The 22850-nt window shown below is 39.9% G+C and overlaps 1 protein-coding gene across 4 annotated transcripts in view; it reads left to right on the top strand.

The window, feature by feature from the left end:
* Window positions 1-22850, top strand: part of LOC134344049 (phospholipid-transporting ATPase VD-like) — a 161614-nt gene that overhangs the window by 119308 nt on the left and 19456 nt on the right. For 3 of the 4 annotated variants that reach the window (XM_063043202.1, XM_063043201.1, XM_063043203.1), the window contains 5 exons: window positions 967-1606; window positions 3216-3310; window positions 9541-9667; window positions 11297-11481; window positions 20259-20562. In XM_063043202.1, the coding sequence (XP_062899272.1) occupies window positions 967-1606; window positions 3216-3310; window positions 9541-9667; window positions 11297-11481; window positions 20259-20562 (1351 nt within the window). The remainder of the gene's footprint in view (window positions 1-966; window positions 1607-3215; window positions 3311-9540; window positions 9668-11296; window positions 11482-20258; window positions 20563-22850) is intronic. The other variant, XM_063043204.1, reaches the window with a different exon arrangement.

Genomic DNA, 22850 nt, shown 5'->3' with positions numbered 1-22850 from the left:
AATTCCACAGATTCACCACTCTCTAGGAAAAGCAGTTCCTCCTCATCTACATCCTAAATCTACTTCTGCATCTTGTGAATCTTGAGAATATGTCCCCTAGTTCTAGTCTCACCTACCAGTGGAAACAACTTTACTGCCTCTATCATATCTATCCCTTTCATAATTTTATATGTTTCTCTAAGATCTCCTCTTATTCTTCTGAATTCCCGCGAATACAGTCCAGGCGACTCAACCTCTCCTCATAGTCCAACCCCCTCATCTCTGTAATTAACCTGGTGACCCTCCTCTGCACCGCCTCCAAAGCCAGTACATCCTTCCTCAAGTAAGGAGACCAGAACTGCACACAGTACTCCAGATGCAGCCTCACCAGTACCTAAACAGTTGCAGTATAACCGCCTTGCTCTTAAATTCAATCCCTCTAGCAATGAAGGCCAACATCCCATTTGCCTTCTTGATAGCCTGCTGCACCTGCGAACCACCCTTTTGTGATTCATGCACAAGTACTCCCAAGTCCCTCTACACAGCTGCAAGTTTTTACCATTTGAATAATAATCTTCCATTTTTCCCTCCAAAGTGGATGACCTCGCATTTACCAACATTGTACTCCATCTGCCAGATCCATGCTCACTCATTTAACCTATCTATATCTCTTGGTATCTTCTGCACAATATGCTTTTCCAGTCATTATTTGTAACTCTTTCTATTGCACTTAAGTCCTTTGCATAAAAAAATTTGCTTTCCAAGGTTAAATATTCCAGAATTCACTAATTTTGCATGTCTTCAAGAAAAGCATTGCTAAATGATGGGTGAAGTGTAAAACGTGATTAGTTTGAGATTTCCACTCTTCTGTTGTTTCCAGATATATAGAGTTTTTAAAATAATTTATTTTCATTATTAGCAGTAATTGTCACTTAATAATTATGACTATTATCTAACTGATCTGAACTTTTGTTCATCAAAATAAAGGTAAGAGTACCTTCAGTCACCAATACTCCAATGAAGTCCTTGGAGGAGATAAGGCAAATGTTCCAAAGATTGTCAGTACCTCGCATGAGCTTACCTTCCCTTGCAAGTGGAAAAGATGGTTCTTCCGAAAATCCAAGTACTTTTGCTAGTAGATTACTGAGTAGAGTGAAGTCGGCTTCACCCAGTGCAGTCAAGAAACAAAACGAAGCTGCTGCTAGATCAGCCAAGGATTTCAAAGCCACTAGTGATCAATCTCCAGCCGAGAAATGTGCCCTCAATGTGCCAGAAGAGTTTGATAAAACTGCAGGCAGTTTATCTACGGACCCAGGCACACCTGCAGAGCAATGCAATAATTCTAAATTGCGCTATGAGGCTGAGAGCCCAGATGAAGCTGCACTGGTACATGCAGCGCAGGCCTACAACTGCACTTTAGTATCCAGGACTTCTGATCAAGTCACGGTGGAACTTAAGAACATTGGACAACTACAGTTTAAACTCTTGCACACCTTACCATTCGACTCAATTAGAAAGAGGATGTCTGTAGTAGTGCGACATCCATTGACTAATAAAATAGTTGTTTATACAAAGGGTGCTGATTCAAGCATAATGGATCTTTTGGACAATTCAGGTAATGATTCAGGTAATAGTTGCAGTTTTTCTATTTTTAATGCCATATATCCTTTTTTTCATAACTTGCTTTTGGAGTAGAAGAATAGTACCTATTTTTTTCCTATATGCACTTTAACTCATTGAAATAGAAAGTTTATCTGACAAGTCTGAGCTGTTTGTCTTGATTCACAGTTCACAGGATAGACTGCTAAAGCTACTAAACCAATCTCAAATCATGAATTCAAATTTAAGAGTTTCACAGAAATGCAATATGAATTTTATCAGTTACTTACCCTCAGCAGTCAATAGATTGATACTCTTCATCTGGACTGTGAAAGGTTCTCGATCCAAATTATCATTCCCTAGATGTTGCCTAACTTGCTGAGTTCCTCAAAGTTCAACAAAGTAGCAGTTCTTTGTTGCTACAGATTCCAGCATCTGCAGTCTTTTTTGTCTCCTGTGATGTCATTTTTAGACATGCCAGTTTAACATTGCTTAAGAGTTTTGAAATGCTATAATGCCTTTATAAAACAAAATGGGTCAAATATGATTGAACTAGGTGAACCCACTGAACAGATCAGTTACCTGATGAGAAAAGTACTTTATGTGAATGTGTCTCCCAGAAAATATTTAATCAGGTTCTGCACTGCAGCACTTTACAACAAGAAAGTAAAAATAAAAGCAAAATTGAAAAGAAATGATTGAACATTATCATCCAACATGGGTTGATAATTGGTTGTGAAGAAGGATTAGGGGTAAAGGGCTTGCTTTGTACTGGCGCTCAGATCTGTGGAGAATCTTACCAAGTCTACTCAATTATTCATTACATCTGTTACCTTTTAAAGAATCCATGTTTGGTGGTGATGGTTGTTAGGCACAAATTGGTGTAAATGAGAGTGGGATGTTACAGAAGGACAGATAGGTCAAGTAGCAAATTAGGCAAGGCTGCAGTTGGAGTTAGACGTGCAAGTTTTTTTTAGTTCATCCACAAGGAAGGCAAACATTATAGTTTCTTAATGAGTAGAAACAGAACCTTTGGAAGATCAGAGGTTTTAAGTATATATTTCCAAAGCTATCTGGTAGAATTTGGGAGGTATATTGTGGATACACTGGCAGTTTTCCATCAACAGATCTATGAATACTGTAGTTATTCTGCAATACCTCATTTACTCTGAAATAACTTTTCCCTTTCCCTTGGGAAATCTATTTTCAAAGTTCAGAGTAAATTTATTATCAAAGTACATATATGTCACGATATACAACCCTGAGATTTATCTTCTTGTGGGCATACACAGTAAATCCAAAAAACACAATAGAATCAATGAAAGACCGCACACAATAGGAAGGACAAACAACCAATGTGCAAAAGACAACAGAGTATGCAAATACAAAAGAGAAAAATAATATTAAATAAATAAGCAATAAATATTGAGAACCTGAGAGATGAAGTACCTTGAAAATGAGCCCATAGGTTATTGGGAACAGTTCAGTGATAGGGCAAGTGAAGTTGAGTTGAGTGTCAATGGTAACATTGAACATATTTGGTTGTCTTTGAAAAGATATCAATTAAAAGCACAGGTTCCTTTCTAGTTTTTGGAGCTGGTTTTTCACTGTTATTCTGTTTCCCACTTATCTTGCAGGACACAGACATCAGAAAGGCATTCGGGAAAAGACACAGAATTACTTAGATAAATATGCCAAGGAGGGTCTCCGTACTCTTTGCATTGCTAAGAAGGTATGGAAGAAAGAACAGACAAAATTAATATTGGTGATAAAATTATGTATGATTTGTTATTCTTTGCAAGAGGATGACAAATTATAGAGGGAATTGAAATCAGCAAGCAAGAACAATGCTTTAAGTCAATATTATCATGGCTTATTACTGAACTGAAAACATCTGTTTATTCATTTGTATTTTAGAAATATAGTATGATACATTACTTATTCTTGTGTATTTACCAAATGTTTCTTATTTTATAATACAATGGAGTAACGTTACAGCCAACAGGAGAGAGTAAACTCCAGCCTATATATTCCCCTTGATTACTATGGACAAAAATAAGTTAGAATACAATGTTAAATTCTGGATTACATGCACATCATATTGATTGGGATTTCTGGTAATAGTAACCACCAGGCAATAGAGGAAAAGAAGAAACTGCTTCCAAACTTCCCTTTTAAAATTGAGGACTGGCTCAAAGGTACTTTGGAATGGTTGAGTAACCACTTTCCCTGAAGTCTTTAGGGTGCAGTGGGAATATACAAATAATCAAACAGCTAAAATATGAGTCTTAAGGGAGGTGGTGTAGGAATCTGTGTTCTGTTTCAGCTTGGCTCTTAGTACTTAATCATCTTAACATTCAATTGATTTTCTTCAAATCGCTGAGTTTTATATAAATCTTGTCACATGACATCAGCTTCAATTAAAAAAAAACAAGGTTATGTTACAGATTGTCAATTGGACTAATGCCCAGTTTTTGCAAAAGTGCAAAATGTCATTTCTTGTATTTCATAGATGCTGTGATCATTCACTGTGTGGATTGCTGATTCAGCATGAATTCTTTTCCCTGAGGTGCTGGTGTACACCAATATCAGATTCAGTTTGTTTGTGAGATCTATTTACTATGAACAAATTTTAAACATGATTACATCAAACATTTAAATTACAACCAGTAGTTCATGTGTCAAATTTAGCCAAATGAGATATTTTTAAGCAAATGCTTATGTTTCAGTATCTGAGTTTTTAAGTTGCCACAGTTATCTATTGTACTGGATAAAGAGGAATGGGGGGAAATGGGTGGTACTAAAGCAAATGTACAGTAGATCTCACTAAAGCACTACTTGAAGAAAATAATTAAAATTAAAGGATAAGTGATTGGATGTGAAAGCAAGGTCGGGCAGACAGAAGAGACTAGTGGAAGGAAGAGACTGATTTGGCTTCTATACTAGAAGGAAGCAGGCCAGCATGATGGTCGATGGAGGTATAGAGAGAAAAGGCCATCAATCATGAAAGTGGAAAGGTTCAGCCCAAGAAATTGAGAAAATGCTGGAGGAAATCAGGAGAGAATGGTCAAATGGAAACCACATAAAGGGTTCAAGATGAGAAGGAAGAAGTTAAGTGGGATGCAAAGTTTACGATGACAGTCCTTCATGAGGAGGACCATACGGAGATGTCACAATTCCTCAATGTATTTGAGACAGTTTAGGGTTGGATTTATGGACAGCATGTCTTCAAAGGAGATACGGTCCATGAAAGGGAAATAAGGACTATGCAATCAGTGATGAGGTTGCCATTGAGAGGACAGGTATAAGGAGATAACATAGCTTTGATTCATACTCTCAAAGAAGTCAGAATAAGTAAGTTCAGGTTCAAGTTCAGGTGCGAAGAAAAAGCATTTCAGGATGTATATTGTATACATTTCTCTGACATTAAATTTGACCTTTGAACCTTTGAAGTTTTAGTTTAATTGTTATTCAGCCATACATGAATGCCCATGAATACAGCCAAATGAAACAGCATTACTCTGGGGTCAAGATACCAAACACAGTAACAACAGTCACACACAGCACAAAGCACACATCGCACATATAAGACAGAAAGCACATATAAGATATCAGTTAAACATAGTCATACAAAAAACATATAATCCAAGACTCTGAGTCCATGAACGTTGCAGAAATCCACAGTCAACTACAATACAGCTTGTCTTCTGCCGAGCGAACACTGGGAGCAGCATCAACTCCAACATGCTACACAGCCTATGGTGGAGCGCACCAACTCTGACACCACTCTCCTGGGCAGCTGTAGACAGGTGACATCGCAGCTTGAGAGCTAGTCTTGATAGAATAAGAGAGCTGATTAGGATTTTACCACTCTGCTTTACTTTACCTGAATTTGTTCTGTTTACTTTTTAATTTTAGCTGTTGCTCCAATCTGTCCATTACTCTCTTCCATCTTTTGTTATTCCTCCATATTAATCATGAGCCTTCCTAAGCTGCCTTCCACCCACTTTCCCCGGGCATCATCCTATCCACATCCACACTCTTCCTACCCTAACTAATCACTATTTCTAATGCTTTGTTGTCCTTCTGTTTCTGTTCTAGTTGATTGTTCTTCACATAAACCAACAATGTATCATTCTTGGCCTTCCCTTGAGTTTAATGAAGGCACTTGTTACTATCTTTCTATAACAGTAACTAAAAAGTTCTAAGTAAATTTATAATCAAACTACATATATGTCACCATATATAACTCTGAGATTCATTTTCTGCGGGCATACTCAATAAATCCATAATAGAATAATAACCATAATAGAAACAATGAAAGACCGCACCAACTTGTGCATTCAAAGCAGCTTGCAAAAGACAACAAAACTGCAAATACAAAGACAGGAATAATAATAAAAGATAAATTATCAATAAATATCAGGAACATGAAATAAAGAGTCCTTAAAAGTGAGTCCATAGGTTCTCGGAACACTTCATTGATGTGGCAAGTGAAGTTGGGTGATGTTATCCCCTTCGGTTCAAGAGCCTGATGGTTGAGGGATAATAACTGTTCCTGAACCTAGTGGTGTGAGTCCTGAGGCTCCTTTCCCTTCTTCCTGATGGCACAGTGATAAAAGAGCATGACCTGAATGCTGGGGGTCCCTGATGATGGATGCTGATTTCCTGCGACAATGCTCTGTGTAACCATAGAAAACCTACAGCACAATACAGGCCCTTCGGCCCACAGAGTTGTGCCGAACATGTCCCTACCTTAGAAATTACTAGGCTTACCTATAGCCCTCTATTTTACTAAGCTGCATGTACCTATCTAAAAGTCTCTTAAAAGATCCTATCGTAGCTGTGCTTAATGGTGGAGAGGACTTTACCCATGTTGAACTGGGCTGTATCCACTACTTTTTGTAGGATTTTCCATTCGAGAGCATTGGTGTTGAATTGAATTGACTTTATTGCTTACATCCTTCAAATACATGAGTAAAAATCTTTACATTATGTCTCCATCTAAATGTGCAATTTGTGTGGGCACGTGGCCAAGTGGTTAAGGCATTCGACTAGCGACCTGAAGGTTGTGTGTTCGAGCCCCAGCCGAGGCAGCGTGTTGTGTCCTTGAGCAAGGCACTTAACCACACAGTGCTCTGCGACGACACTGGTGCCAAGCTGTATCAGCCCTTGGCCTTCCTTTGGACAATATCAGTGTCGTGGAGAGGGGAGACTTGCAGCATGGGCAACTGCTGGCCTTCCATACAACCTTGCCCAAGCCTGCGCCCTGGAGAGTGAAGACTTTCCAGGCACAGATCCATGGTCTCGCAAGACTAATGGATGCCTAAAAAAGAATGTGCAATTTATAGTAATTTATAATAAATAGTATGTACAACAGGACTGTCAGTATAACTTAGAAATACAGTTGTGTCAGCATGAATTAATCAGTCTGATGGCATGGTGGAAGAAAGCTGTCCCAGATCCTGTGGGTCCTGGCTTTTATGCTGCGGTACCACTTCCCAGATGGTAGCAGCTGAAACAGTTGGTGGTTGTGCAGCAGGCTGTGATACAGCCAGTCAAAGTACTCTCCACCACACATTTATAGCAGTTTGTTAAAGTTCTTCACAAACTCCTGAGGAAGTAGGGGTGTTGGCGTGCTTTTTTCACAATTGCACTTACATACTGGGCCCAGGACCAGTATGATAACACCGAGGAATTTAAAGTTGCTGACCCTCTCCACCTCTGACTCTGCAATGAGGACTGGCTCATGGACCTCCGATTTCCTCCTCCCTGAAGTCAATAATCATCTTCTTGGTCTTGCTGACATTGAGTAAGAGGTTGTTGTTATAGCACAGCTCAGCTAGATTTTCTGTCTCCCTCCTATATGCTGATGCGTTACTACCTTTGATTCAGCCTTTGACGGTGGTCTCGTCAGCATTGGAGCTGTGCTTAGCCACACAGTCATAAGTGTAAAGTTAGTAGAGCAGGGGCCAAAGCACACAGCTCTGTGGTGCACCTGTGCTGATGGAGATTGTGGAGGGAAGGTTGTTGCCAATCTAAATGGACTGGGGTCTGCAAGTTAGGAAATCGAGGATCCAATTGCCCAAGGAGGTATTGAGGTCAAGATCTTGAAGCTTATTGATTGGTTTTATGGGCATATTGTATTGAATGCAGAGCTATAGTTGATAAAGAGCGTCCTGATTTATACATCTTTGTTGCCCAGATGCATAACCTCAAACCCCCATTTTCTCCCACCCCTCCAAAATCTATCTGCTTTGTATTCCTAACAGGAACTAACCTCACCAAATTCTTTCCATCTCTAATCATTACCCATTGCTTCCTCTTTGGATCCCATTCCTTTCCATATCTATATACTACTAAAACTCTCATGCTCTGTCTGTCTGTTTGTGACCTTCAATTAGTGCAAATGGTGCATTACAGCGGCACTTTTTTTTGGCTAAATCAAATGAATATGAGCTAACTTACAGAATCCAGGCAAAGTTCAGGGTTATATATTCATATAAAATTGCTCATTCGCAAAAATCAACAGGCTCCCTTTTAACCCGAGAGCCGATCCGCCATCATGGAATTCGGGACACGACAGCCTCAGCAGCAACACCTACCGGAGCAAAAGGGCAGGGCAGCTCTATTTCGAGTGGTTACATTCTGCTAATCACCATCAGCATGTGCAGGATTGGGACAGATCTAATTGCCACCCATCAATAAGAGATAATTAAACCTTATTGTAATGACGTTCTTCGAGACACCCATAAAACCCTTTGCTGCAGTCAAAGGACAGCGGTGACTATGTCACATCCATTTAGGAGAGCGCCAGCCACATCATCAAGAATAATCAGCATCCTTTGGTGTTACTGCCTTGTATCTTCTATCCAGCATCAGGGTAACAAAAAAAATGGTCAGCCTAATTATGCCATGTGGAAAGGGAAGGGGGACATTATAGTCAAGAGATGATGCCAAACATCGTCGGGAAGCGGCAAGGAGAGGGAGAGAAAAAGAATCAGATGCAAGACTTGCCCTACAATATATCTCTTTTTACCAGAGGATATTAGGGCATCAAGGGTTATGGTGAGAAGGTGAGGGAGGGGGACTAAATAGGAGAGTGGATCAGCTCATGATAAAATGGCGGAGCAGACTCGATGGGCCGAATGGCTGACTTCTGTTCCTTTATCTTATGGTCTCACAATAGCCAGCATTTTTTTTCTTTACACCATCGCAGTTTTACCATGGATTCTATTAGAATATACATTAAGTCTGCTCTCTTCCTCATCACCTTGGCATATGGCATCATCAGCTGAAGAGACCAGTTAATGTGCTTTTGGATTTGGAGAAAGGCACTGATTTGTTTAAGTTGTTGATCCTCTTTTAAGCTTCATTATTTCTTTCCAAAAATATGCACCATCCTGAACAAAACTGATCATATTGTGTATTTCTAAAGGTCAGTATCAGAATCTCTGGTTTAGTATCACTGGCATATGTCATGAAATTTGTTAACTTAGTGGCAGCAATATCGTGCCATAATAATAGGAAAAAAAAGTGAATTACAGTAAGTGAGTGTGTGTGTATTAGCAGAATTACATAAGATGTGCAAAAATAGAAATAAAAAAGTAGTTAATTAGTGTTCATGGGTTCGAGGTCCATTCAGAAATCAGGTGGCAGAGGGGAAGAAGTTGTTCCTGAATCACCGTGTGCCTTCAGGTTCCTGTACCTCCTTTCCGATGTAGCAATGAGAACATGCCATGACTTAGGTGATGAGGGTTCTCACTGATGGACGCCGCCTTTCTGAGGCGTGTCTCCTTGAAGATGGCCGCAAGCAAATTGGAAAAATGTGAAAGGAAACCAGGTATTCTTCTAACTGTGCATAACTTGTAAAGATTTTATGGTGCTGGTTTGTTTCCATGTTCAGTGGTTATTGGATTCTTGATCACTCAAACTGAACACTACAGTCTTCTTTCTCTTCAGGTAATGAATGATGCTGAATATGCAGAATGGCAAAAATTTCATCTCTCAGCGGAGACAAGTATTGACAACCAAGAGGAGCTCCTACTTGAATCAGCTCTGAAACTTGAAACTAACCTTACTCTGCTAGGTAAAGTTCAAGATTGTGTTGAGAATTTGGAGATACTTCTCTGGTTTGGCAGGTGCTGTTCAACTCCAAGAATCATTTAACACAGCTGCAATAGTGTTCTGTGTGTGTTGTCTTGACTGTTTGCATTCTTATCTAAGCATGGAGGATTTGTTAAAAAAAAATGGTGGCATATGGATGGCATTTAGGACTTAATTATGCACAATTATAGCTATTCCAACATTGTAGGTTTTGGGACTAATCAATTTTAGGGAAATAATTTTCAGACAATGGGCAGGACCTTGCGGACAAAGTTATCTCCAAAAGTGCAGAGCGTTGATTGAGATTTCACACCTTATCCTTCCACCCCTGCCCAAGTATTTGCCAGCCAGTAATCTTTAACGTGTTAGGTTTTTAATTATTAGAAAATTGTGGGCCAACAAACAGCAGTTGGACATTTCACCAAGAGACACCCATTTACATGTAGTCTTGGGTGAAGCAGGGTTAAGGAATGGAGCATAATTTGATCAGCATGCATGGTGTGAAGTAGTTGAATGAATGCCAGTTGGGGAACTAGGTGATAAAAATAATGTACTACTGCACCTTAACTAATCATGATTGGATCTTGAATAGTATATGTGAATACAATTGAAAAGTATAACTATATGCTCAGTGGCCCCTTTATTAGGTACACCTGTACACCTGCTAGCTAATGCAAATATCTAATCAGCCAATCACGTGGCAGCAACTCAATGCATAAAACATGCAACATGGTCACGTGGTTCAGTTGTTGTTCAGACTAAACATCAGTATGTGGAAGAAATGTGATGTCAGTGTCTTTGACCATGGAATGACTATTGGCGCAAGATGGGGTGCTTTGAGCACCTCAGAAACTGCTGATTTCTTGAGATTTTCATGCACAACAGCCTCTAGAATTTACATAGCATGGTGCAAAAAAACAAAATAACATCTTGTGAGTGACGGTTCTGTAGGGAAAAATGCCTTGTTAATGGTTAATGAGAGAGGTCAAAGGAGAATTGCCAGGCTGGCTTAAGCTGCCAGGAAGACAACAGTAACTCACGTAACCATGCGTTACAACACTAGTGAGCAGAAGAGAATCTCTGAATACACAACTCGTTGAACCTTAAAGTGGATGGGGTATAGCAGCAGAAGACCATATAGAGTACCTAATAAAGTGGCCACTGAGTGAGTGTATGTGTGTGTGTGTATATCTTGTAAATTCAAGACCTAGAGTATTTTGTGTTGCAGAACACCTGAGCCTAACCACAATTGTTTCACTTTGCACCTGGTTTACACACTTCCCTTAAAAAAGCATGTAGAGTTTTCTCGTTCCCTCAGGCCTGCATTCCGGTTAGTTTAGAGGCGATAACGGAAAGCTGATTTGGGATTAAACTTTGTAGCCATTTTTATGATTATTTAAGAAACTGTAAATTTAAACCCAGTCCCACAATGTTAGGTAGATCAGAAAACATAATATTGCTTTCCTACTTTTCTATAATTAACCACATATTTTGTTATCCGTTGACCTGAGATTGTCAAAGGTGTCCTAAAAATTCATAGCTGCTTTTTAAAACACAACTGTTTCATTCTCAGTATGAGGAACAAATGATTAGTTTGTAATTCCACACTTAGGTGCTACTGGCATTGTAGATCGCTTGCAAGAAGGTGTCCCTGACACAATTATGGCTCTTCGAAAGGCAAGCATCAAGACATGGGTCCTCACTGGAGACAAAGAGGAAACTGCTGTTAACATTGCTTATGCTTGTAAACTCCTGGATCAAAAAGACAACATTTTCACTCTTAATGCACAGAACAAGGTAAATAGAAGCTAATATGTGAATTTGGCGATCTCTAATTTCTGTTATTTGGTATTTATTGGGGTGGGGTGGGAGGGCTGGATGGATGGCTGGGATGTTTATATCGATGCAAGACCATCTGCAATCAGGGAATACTGTTGTTCTTCCTGGCCTATTAGTGGTGTTGAGCAGTTCACATTCTTTTAGAACTATTGGTTACTGGCCTTCCTACTTTACTGGATTTCCTGAACCCCAATGAAGTCGCACAGTAACTGCAATCTGAAATTAGTTTCCCATTTCTAACGTGTGATTTTAGTGAACACAAGTGTCTCCATGTGTTGTCACAAAAAGATAGGTGCGTGCGCGCACACACACGCCTTAAGCCCAAAAATACCAATAGCTATACACATGACAGGTTGGAGGTTACATTCCCAGTTTCATAAAGTTTGTATTCCCAGTTTTATAATTATAACTCAATTAGACTAGTAGGGTAGAATTTGTACTGAGAACACGTTTTTGCACTCACCTTTTTCCAACTCTGCTGTGTACATACATCTACTGATGCTTCTGGACACATCTTCAGTGATGTTCCTAGAATCATTGGGTGTTTCGGGTCTTTCAACATCATACAACCTCCTCCAGGTGACCCAGCCGGGGCTGATCAGACCCCAGCTTGTGTCCAGATGGCTAGCTACTTATGACTCCATGGCTCCCCTCTTTTGAGCCACAGCCGCCCTCTCTGCCGCATCGGTAGTACTGCAGATGGGTCTCCTGTCACACAGTATATGCTACAAATAGATCACTAGTTCCAAAGTTTGCATTTAGAAAATTAATGTGAAATGAAGAAAAACTGTCATTCTCTTCATATTTGAATCTTGAACCTCTCCCACACGCTTTGAACACCAATTTGAACTCATGCAAACAACTTCCATTGTGTTGCATTTTAGTAATTAAATTACTAATCAAAAGCATGGAAGTTAAAGTAAAAATGAGTTAGAAAGCATTTTTAATAATGGCAATCAGCATAAAATGAGTATTGAGGCATTACTCATTTTAAATGTGGAAAGATAAATTACACAGCAATATACCAAATAACATATTAAATAGAGTTATACAGAAAATGCAAGCATGGAATGTGTGTTTTAAGTGTAGTAACAATGTGCCAAGGTGGGCTGGTTGATCTTTAATTGCATCCAATTCAAACAGCCTAAACAAATTGATGCAACACACACAAAATAGTGGAGGATCTTAACAGGCCAGGCAGCATGTATGGAAAAAGTAACCGGTCGATGTTTTGGGCTGAGACCCTTCTTCAGGACTGGAAAGAAAGAGGAGAATTCAGAGTAAGGAAACTGGGGGGAGGGGAGGAAGAAGTACAAAATTATAGGTGATGGGTGAAACCAGGAGAGAGGGAGCGGGTGAAGTAAGGAGCTGGGAAGTCGATTGGTGAAAGAGATAAAGGGCTGGAGAAGAGGGATCTGATGGGAGAGGATAGAAGACGATGGAAGGAAGAGAAGGTGGAGGAGGAGCACCAGAGAGAGAGAGAATGCGCAAGTAAGGTGAGAGAGGGAAACGGGAATGGTGAAGGGAGGGCAATTAGCGTGGGCTTGAGAAATTGACATTCATGCTATCAGGTTGGAGGCTACCCCGGTGGAATATAATGGTGTTGCACCTCCAACCTGAGTGTGACCTCATTTTGGCAGTAAAGGAGGTGATGGACTGACATGTCAAAATGGGAATGGGAAGTGGAATTAAAATGGGTGGCTACCAGGAGATCACACTTTTTCTGGTGGACGGAGTGTAGGTACTCGGCAAAGTGGTCTCCCAATCTACATCAGGTCTCAGTAACATACAGGAGGCCACACTGGGAGCACCAGATACAGTAGGTGACCGCATCAGACTCACAGGTGAAGTGTCGCCTCACCTGGAAGGACTGTTTGGGGCCCTGAATGGTATTCAAGGAGGAGGTGTAGGGGCAGGTGTAGTACATTTTCCACTTGCAAGAACAAGTACCAAGAGGAAGTTCTGTGGGAGGAGACAAGTGGACGAGAGAGTCACTTAGGGAGCAATCCCTGCGGAAAGTGGGGTGGAGGAAAAGATGTGCTTGGAGGTGGGCTCCCATTCAAGATGGTGGAAGTTATGGAGAATTATGTGCTGTACACGGAGGATAGTCGGGTGGTAGGTGAGGTCAAAAGGAACCTTATCCCTAGTGTGGCAGTGGGATCTGTGCACAGATCATAATGTATATAAATGAGCTGGATGAAAATGTACATGGATGGGTTAGTAAATTTGCAGATGACACCAAGAGTGGTGGAGTTGTGGATAGTGTCGAAGAATGGCAAAGAATAAAACATGATATAGATCAGTCGCAGATATGGTCTGATAAATGGCAGATGGAGATTAACCCAGCTAAAGTGAGTTGTTGCACTTCAGTAAGGCAAATGCAAGGAGACAGTACACTGTTAAGGGAAAGATCCTTAACAGTGTTGCTGAGCAGAGAGATCTTGGGATCCAAGTTCAGAGCTCCTTGGAAGTGGTTACACAGGTTGTTAAGATGGTTAAGAAGGCTTATGGAATGCTTGTTTTTACCAGTCGAGGCACTGTTCAAAAGTCAAAAGGGTATGTTGCAACTTTATAAAGCTCTGGTTAGGCTGCATCTGGAGTATTGCATACAATTTTGGTCGCCCCACTATAGGAAGGATGTCGATGCTTTAGAGAGGGTGCAGAAGAGGTTTACCAGGATGCTGCCTGGTTTAGACAGCATGTGCTATCATGAGGGGCTGGATAAACTTGGGTTGTTTTCTCTGGAACACCGGACACTGAGGGGAGATCTATTCGTGGTTTATAAGATTATGAGAGGCATAGATAGAGTAAACAAGGAATACCTGTTTCCCTGGGTCGAAATACCAGAGGGCATCCAGTGAAGGTGATAGGGGATAGGGTCAAAGGGGATGTGAGTTTTTTACTCAGAGAGGGGTGGGTGCCTGGAATGTGCTGCCTGGTATGGCACTTTGGCATAACATTATGGGCCGAATGGAGTGTTCCTGTACTGTACCATTCTGTTCAATACATTCAGTCCCCAGGTGTCACCTACATTATGAGACCAAGCATAGATTGAATGACTGTTTTGCTAAACTCTGTCTGCAATGGTTTTCCACCTTCAGGTCCTCCCATTTGTGTCGCCTCTCTCTCCCCCTCCCTGTCCTGGTTCCATCCACCTATCACACAAAATTCACCTGCAGGTTTTCCAGCACTTTCTATTGGAGTCCAGCACTAGTACCCCTTTCTGTTCCTGACCTCCAGCACCTTTACCGTCACATCAACTCACTACCTCTGTTTTAGTCCCTGCCTTTATCTATCTTCCAAAATCCACCCAACCTCCTCATAACCCCTACCTGGCTTGACTTCCCCCATCATCTTTCACTCCTCCATAGTCCACCAGTCAACCTCAGGTTCCTGTCTGGACACCTTTCATCTCCTCTTTATATTGGCCATCTTCCCCCCCTCCATTCCACTCTTGACTGAACCGCTGACAATTCCTTTCACCCATTGATGCTACTCCATCTGCTCGACTCCTCCAGCAGATTGTGTGCTGATTTAGTCATAGTCATACTTTATTAATCCTGGGGGAAATCGGTTTTTGTTACAGTTGCACCATAAATAATAAATAGTAATAGAACCATAAATAGTTAAATAGTAATATGTAAATAATGCCAGTAAATTATGAAATAAGTCCAGGATCAGCTTATTGGCTCAGGGTGTCTGACCCTCCAAGGGAGGAGTTGTAAAGTTTGATGGCCACAGGCAGGAATGACTTCCTATGACGCTCTGTGCTGCATCTCAGTGGAATGAGTCTCTGGCTGAATGTACTCCTGTGCCCACCCAGTACATTATGTAGTGGATGGGAGACATTGACCAAGTTGGCATGCAACTTAGACAGCATCCTCTTTTCAGACACCACCATCAGAGAGTCCAGTTCCACCCCCATAACATCACTGGCCTTATGAATGAGTTTGTTGATTCTGTTGGTGTCTGCTACCCTCAGCCTGCTGCCCCAGCACACAACAGCAAACATGATAGCACTGGCCACCACAGACTCGTAGAACATCCTCAGCATCGATTTGGGACAAGTTCTGAATTTTCTCCTACTTCATTCAGAATATACTTTATGCTTCTGGCACAGTTAAGCACTGATATTGCTCAGATGGGACTCTTAAGCAGGAGAAAGTCATGGGATAAAGCAGTAGCCAGCTTGAGCAAGAGTCCAGGACCAGCATGTTCCTGTTAGGGTGAAGAGTAAACCTAGCAAGTTTAGGGAACCTTAACTGGTGAGAGATATTGAGACTGATCAAGGATAAGAAGGGAGCATATATTGAATTTAGGAGATTGGGATCAAATGAAGCCCTCCAGCTATAAAAAGACTAAGAATTCTCTTAAGAGGGAAGTCAGAAGTGCGACACAAGAATACGAGATTTATCTGGCAGGTAAGGCTAAGGAAAGCCCTAAAAGTTTCCATATTGAAAGAAAAAGGGTGGCTAGGGAGAGAGAGTAGGTCCCCTCACAGACGAGCAGGGCTAACTGTGTCTCAGGCCACAGGAGATGCATGCCATCTTGGACAATGTCTCCCATCCACTACATAAAGTACTGGTTGGGCACAGGAGTACATTCGGTCAGAGACTCATTCCACCGAGATGCAACACAGAGCGTCATAAGAAGTCATTCCTGCCTGTGGCCATCAAACTTTACAACTCCTCCCTTGGAGGGTCAGACACCCTGAGCCAATAGGCTGGTCCTGGACTTATTTCCTGGCATAATTTACATATTACTATTTAATTATTTATGCTTTTATTACTATTATTTATGGTGCAACTATAACAAAAACCAATTTACCCCGGGATCAATAAAGTATGACTATGATAGGTAGTACTTTCAACGAATATTTCTCGTCTGTGTTTACTGAGGAGAAAATGGTGGTTGTTCAATAGATAAGAAGGGAACAAGTAGAGATGTTTTGGGGGACCACCATATTAAGAGGTATTTACACCCTTCCTGTGCATTAAGGTGGATCAATCCCCAGGTCCTGACCAAATGCATCCTCTGACCTTGTGTAAGGCTAGACAAGAAATGTGGAGATATTTGTGTCATTGTTTGCCACGGTGAAGTGGTTCCTGAACTCTGGAAGGTGGCTAATTTTGTTCCATTATATAAGAAGGATAGTAAGGGCGAGCTAGGGAACTACAAGCTGGTCATCCTGACATCAGTAGTAGGGAATTAACTGGAGGGAACTCCGAAGGAGCATTTGGTTAGACAGAAACTGATTAGAGGGAATCAGCCTTGTTTTGTACATTGGAAGCCATGCTTGTCAAACCTGTCCAAGCTCTTTGAAGAGATAACTAGAGTTAGGCGGTGGATGTTGGCTGTTTGGACCATTGCAAAACCTTTGACAATGTCCTGCATGGTCTATTAAGTTATGTTGAGTGGAATCCAGGGAGAACTTGTTAGGTAGATTCAGAATTTGCTCGGAAGTATGAAGCAGAGGGTGCTGGTTGAGAGCTGTTTCTTCTAATGGAGGCTTGTGTTTGGTAGTGTGCTACAGGAGTTGGTGTTGGGATCTTTGTTATTTATTATTAATATAAATGATTTGAATGTATATGCAAAAGGCTTGATCTGTAAGTTTGCGGATGACAAAATTCGGATGTGATGTTGATAGTGAAGACCATTATCACAGATTTCAGGAAGATCTTGGTCAGTTAGGAAAGTGGAATGAGGAGAAGCAGATGGATTCAATACAGATGAGTGTGAGGTGATGCACTTTGGAAAGTTAAACAAGCATAGGACTAATACTGTGACAGACATCCCACCCTGAAAAAACTCATTTCAGGGAGGTAGCACCCCCGCTCCCTGTTTCCCCATATACCTCCCCCTTCCACCCCCGGTCGACCTCCAAGGGTGTATGTAATACTTTAGTGATTTTGTCTAATCTGTAAACCAAGTTGGATATATACAGAAAATATGACAATAAAATATGTACTTATATTTATTCTATTACAACTTTAAGCAAGTCTACAGGGAGTTTGGCCTCATCACGTAGGACATCAATAGAGTAGCCCCTTAGCAGCTAGCCAGCTAGTTTAAATAATGTTAGCTATGCTAATGAACGAATGACACCTGTTAAATTCACCTCAACATGTCTTTTACAGTCTTAACCCACCATGGGCAATAGAAAAGTCACTGTTGCAAACAGTGCAGCGAGAAACACTGTCATTATTTTTGAGGTTGACTGTAAAGCCCACCCACAGAGAAAACTGATAGGTCTACCTAGCACGAAGAGAGACCAATCGGGAGGCCCTCCCCCTCTCCCCCCTCTCAAAAATCAATTTTGGGGAGATTGTATATAATTTCCAGGTGTTAGGGAGCAGCTATCAATATGCAGGAGACTTCCGGGGGAGATGTGATATCTGCTATGAATGGTAGGGCACTAGGTAAAGGAACAGAAGGGCATGTGAATGCAAGTGCATAGTTTGTTGAGAGCAGCATCACAGGTAGGCAGGGAGGTGAAAAAGCACACTGGTCTTCATCAGTCAGAACTCAGAGTATAGGCGTTTGGGATATTATGTAGTAGTTGCATAAGTCGTTGTATAGAGTAATGGGGATGCTGGAAGTGGCAGAAGTTGCCTTCCTAGAAAATGGTCCATATTGTGATTTTCCATAAATGCCATTTGCGCATGCATCAAGAAACACAAGTTGAAAAAAAACCTTTTTTCCCACATCTATTACATAAGGATAGTGAAATGTGAATTCTGTAAGGGTGAATTTACATGAATAGCCATAATCGGTTGTCTGTGTTCCCAGATGTATGAAAGTAACATCAGAAGATAAGATTAAGAGGCAATGAATCATGAGTTGGAAGGTTTTGCTGGACTACTAATTGGACCACTAGCAGAGTATTAAGAAAAGTGCTAGTCAACTTATTACAAGAGGAATAGAAAAGTGTCTTTGCAGGAGTCAGTTTAAAGAAAATTCATGGGAAAGTTGCTAGGATTGAAAAATGTTAGTGGCAAGAGATTGGGTTAACTAAGATTATTTTGTTTGGAACAAAATTGGCCAAACAGAAATCAACTGAGCTTTGTAAACAATGAACATGAAAAACTTCAGAAATCAATTACTAGGAGGCATAGAGCAGAGTTGGGAGGAAAAGTTTCTCTTGCAAAACATAGTGAAGATCTGAAAGGATAGTAGAGGCAAAAACCCTTACTACATTTTAAAGATTACTTGGATGAGCATTTGAGCCATAACCAAAATAGAAAGTAGTGGGAGTGGTCTAAAAACCCCTAGTTGTTATTGACCTGACAGATTAAATGGTCCACCTCTGTGCCATAAGTCTATATTAATATGATTTGGTGCACATTGTCCAAATCTGATGATGTCACAACTGAAATATCAGCTTATCTGTTCACTCTACTGATGCTATTTGACATGCTGTATCTTACCATTATTTCTTGTTTCATTTTGGTTTTGCATCTTCCAATATTTTGTCTATTGTTGTTGATAATCCTTATTTTTCCAGGGCATGCATTTATATTGTAGTGAAGAAACTGAGCTACCCATCATTGTAAAATATTGAAAAATAAGTAATGTTTAATTATTGGAATAATAATTTATAGGCTATGTAATGATTAAAACATAGAAAATAGAACATAGACAGGTACATCTCAGGAACTGGCCTTACAGTCCACGGTGTTGTGCCATTCTAATTAAGCTAATGATGACTAATTATTTGAATACCTTCTGCCTGCACATGGTCCATATTCCTCCATTCTCTGCACGTTCATGTCCCTATCTAAGAATCTTGGACACCTCTATCATCTCTGTCTCCACCAAAGTTCAAAGAAATTTATTAACGAAGTAGATATATGTCACCATATACAACCCTGAGATTAATTTTCTTAATCTTCTACTCAATAAATCACCACAACTCCTAACAACACATTCCAGTCATTCACTCCTTTTATAAAAACTTGCCCCATATATCTCCTTTAAACTTACCCCTAACTTTAAATACATATCCTCTAGTAACAGACATTTCAACCCCAGGGGAGAGGATACCAGCTATATATGCTTTTCTCAACCTTATAAAATTCTCTCAAATCACCCCCTAGCCCCACTGCTCCAGAAAAAACAACCTTAGTTTCTCCAACTTGTCATAGCACCCCATCTCTAATCCAGGCAGCGTACTGGAGCATCTAGTTTTAGAATTTTTTTGGCACGTTTAGTTTCAAAATTGAATGCAAGCTACTTTTGCTCTTATTGGATGTTATACAACTCGGAAAATATTGAAAAGAGACTTTTCCAGGATTGTAAATATGATTGTGAGACACTTATCTGCATTTTTGGCCATTACTCTGTGATATCTACCTGATAGCAACTTGGTAATATTTAACATGCTGACTGTCACACGCACTAATTTGGAATACCACTGTGGGATAAATTACTGTACAGAAGTATTAAATTTCTTTGTATGAGCTTTAGCCAATGCTTGATCACATAGTTGCCTGTATCTTCTAAGTATATGACTCAAATAGTTTCCATAGTTTTGAACCCTTGAATCTTGATCATTGCAGTTTATTATAATCAATGTCATTTTTGCTGATTTCTTCTATGACAAAATTCCTTTTCCTGCTTCTGTCAACCCCAAGACAGAATGCCTTGATTTAACCTGGCATTTCTTCCCAATGTCCTAATAAGATCCCTTGTTGAAAAATCTCCAGGACTCTCTCCATCTATTCTTCTCATTACAGGAGGCATGTGCCCACTTGATAAATAAAATCATGGCAGAAATCACAGAGCAACCCGCTGATGAAAAAGACACACCTGATACTAGCTTTCTTCCATGCTCTTCATTTGACGGGATTGAATCTCATGTCGCTCTGGTAATTGATGGAAAGACTTTAGAATTTATATTGCATGAGAGTCTGCAAGATGCATTTCTGGAACTTATTAAAAGATGCCGTGCTGTTATATGCTGCAGATCGACACCATTGCAGAAGAGCAAGGTGGTCCATCTGGTGCGGGATAAGCTGAAAGTCATGACTCTAGCAATAGGTAAATAAAAGTCTTTGTGATCTTTTGAGTTCCCTGCATTGAATAGTCATTTTTGTTATAGTAACCATTTGAAAGAGTATTTAAAAGATAGCAATGTGAAAGATGCACTGTAACACGGAGTAACTGAATACAAAGCAAAATTTGAACTTGCCAAACTGTGGATAAATCATTGAACAGGCAGTTCTCTTCAAGGAATGAGGATATTACACTTACTTACCCCTCCCTTTATCTAGTAAAATATAAAATCCATATAGTTGTATCTAGTGTACAGTGTTGACCTGATTTTGATGTGTGTGTATGTATGTGTGTATGTGTGATAGACATATATAAAAATAATTGAGCCTTTACTCTATCTCGTCTAATCCTGTGTACATACTCTCTGCCTTTTAGCCTTTTATACATCTTGTTGCCCAATAAATGCACTTTTACCGGTCACCTCAGTCACTATATTCTACTGCATTTACTCTTGAAGTGCTGGCGGGTTTATTTTCCATCGGGAAGTAGGTGGTTGTAGTCTAGAAACTTATTATCTGGTATCCTGATGCTCTCAGTCTCTGGAGGCAGTTTGTCGACCTGGTGCTAATAATAGCTGGTCCTCAACATGATCCCAGACGGTCAGTCAGATCCCTGGGGAGTGAGAAATCCATCCTGTTGTAGTTTATGTGCTATTTTGATATAAAATCAATTTGTGGTTGTTCTATCTCCTTATGGTCAAGTTCGGTCCATAATATTTTGTGCTTTGTTTTCATTGGAAATATGTTGGGTAAAATAACATTCTTAATAAAAAAAAGTGTTGCATATTAATGTGCAATATCTTTGTATGTTAACTTATCAAAAGCATATTTTAGAGAAAGCCATGGCTAAGTATAATGAATATTAACCATCTTTGGAATGTTTGTGTGTTTCATGTTTTTCCTCTGAAGTATGTCTTGACATAAAGGTTAGAATATTGTCATTATCTCTTTTTCTTGAAAAAGAAAGAAATGCCAGTGAAAGGGGTTTACCTTGGTCTGATGTCCTTGCATTTGGCCACTGAATTGCTTTTTAGGTCTCTCATCATTAATTTATTAATTAAACATAATTGTTGCGAGAATAATTTTGTGTGTGTATGTGTACAGTTCAACCTTTCTCAAATTTAGGTGTTGGGAGGAAATTAATTATGCAGCTTTCTTTATGCATCTATTTTCCATATTGCCAAAGAATGAATGTGTTTATCTTTTGAAAGCAATGAACCCACTTTCTGAAGTTATTCTCCCACATATCACTGGATACTTTCCCATGTTAGACATGAATGAAGAGGCAACTTAATTTCAAGTCACTGTTATAGTTGTATTCACTCTCATCAGGGTTTTGTGCAAGACCAATTTAGCATGTGTCTTTTTGTTACCTTTTTCATCACTTTGTAAGCAGAGAAGGCTTTAACCAACCTCTAAAATAAATACTCTGCATTTGTCTACAGTCCTTTTTTTATATTTTTACATAAAAATTCTACATGGAGACCTCCTGAGCCTAAATTGTCCCGTTCCCTGTTGTCGCTCTCTATTGAGGAGATGTTGAGGCTACTTTTGAAATACTGCACAATTACTTGCATGGTAAATGGATCCGTGTCAAAGTTATAAACTACCACAATGACCAATGACCAATAATTTTTTTTAACCAAATAATACAGAGAAGCTGTTGTTTCATTTTTCATGTTTGCTCAGCTGAGGGGCTTGGGTACACACTGTATCTGATCGTTCAGCTTCATGCATACGCGGTTGCAACTCCATTTATTTGAATGGATTTGCAGCCTTCATTTAACAGGTAATTGCTCTTTATTTTACTTCAATTTATTTTGTGTTTGCAGTCCTTACTCTGCTGTATTTCAAAGCTTGTTATTGAATTTATCCATCCTTTACTCCTCAGGGCAAATACATGTTGAAATCTGATTTCAGACATCTCTTAAATCCCCCAGTGCCTTATCTTGGCTGACTTTTCCTTTGCCTAGTATATATAGTTCACAATATCCATCTCTATACCTACACTTTCAGTCCAAGGGTTGAATGTTTTGCCAAGGTAGTAATGTACCCTGCTGCCTCACACTTGCATTCCAAATTTTAATGCTCCAAAATAGTTTTTATTTCAACAGCAGTATTTTTAAAGAGAACCATCTAAATGAAAAGAGCTGAGACATAACTCGATGTGTGGTAAATGAAATTGTCTGATATATATATATTTTTAATGTGACTAGGTCATGATAAATACTCCTCCTTTTCTTCACCCTTTCAGCAAATATATCTGTTTAATGG

The sequence above is a fragment of the Mobula hypostoma genome, chromosome 3, assembly GCF_963921235.1.
Source record: "Mobula hypostoma chromosome 3, sMobHyp1.1, whole genome shotgun sequence".
Lineage (NCBI taxonomy): Eukaryota > Metazoa > Chordata > Chondrichthyes > Myliobatiformes > Myliobatidae > Mobula > Mobula hypostoma.
This window is presented reverse-complemented; position numbering and strand designations above follow the sequence as displayed.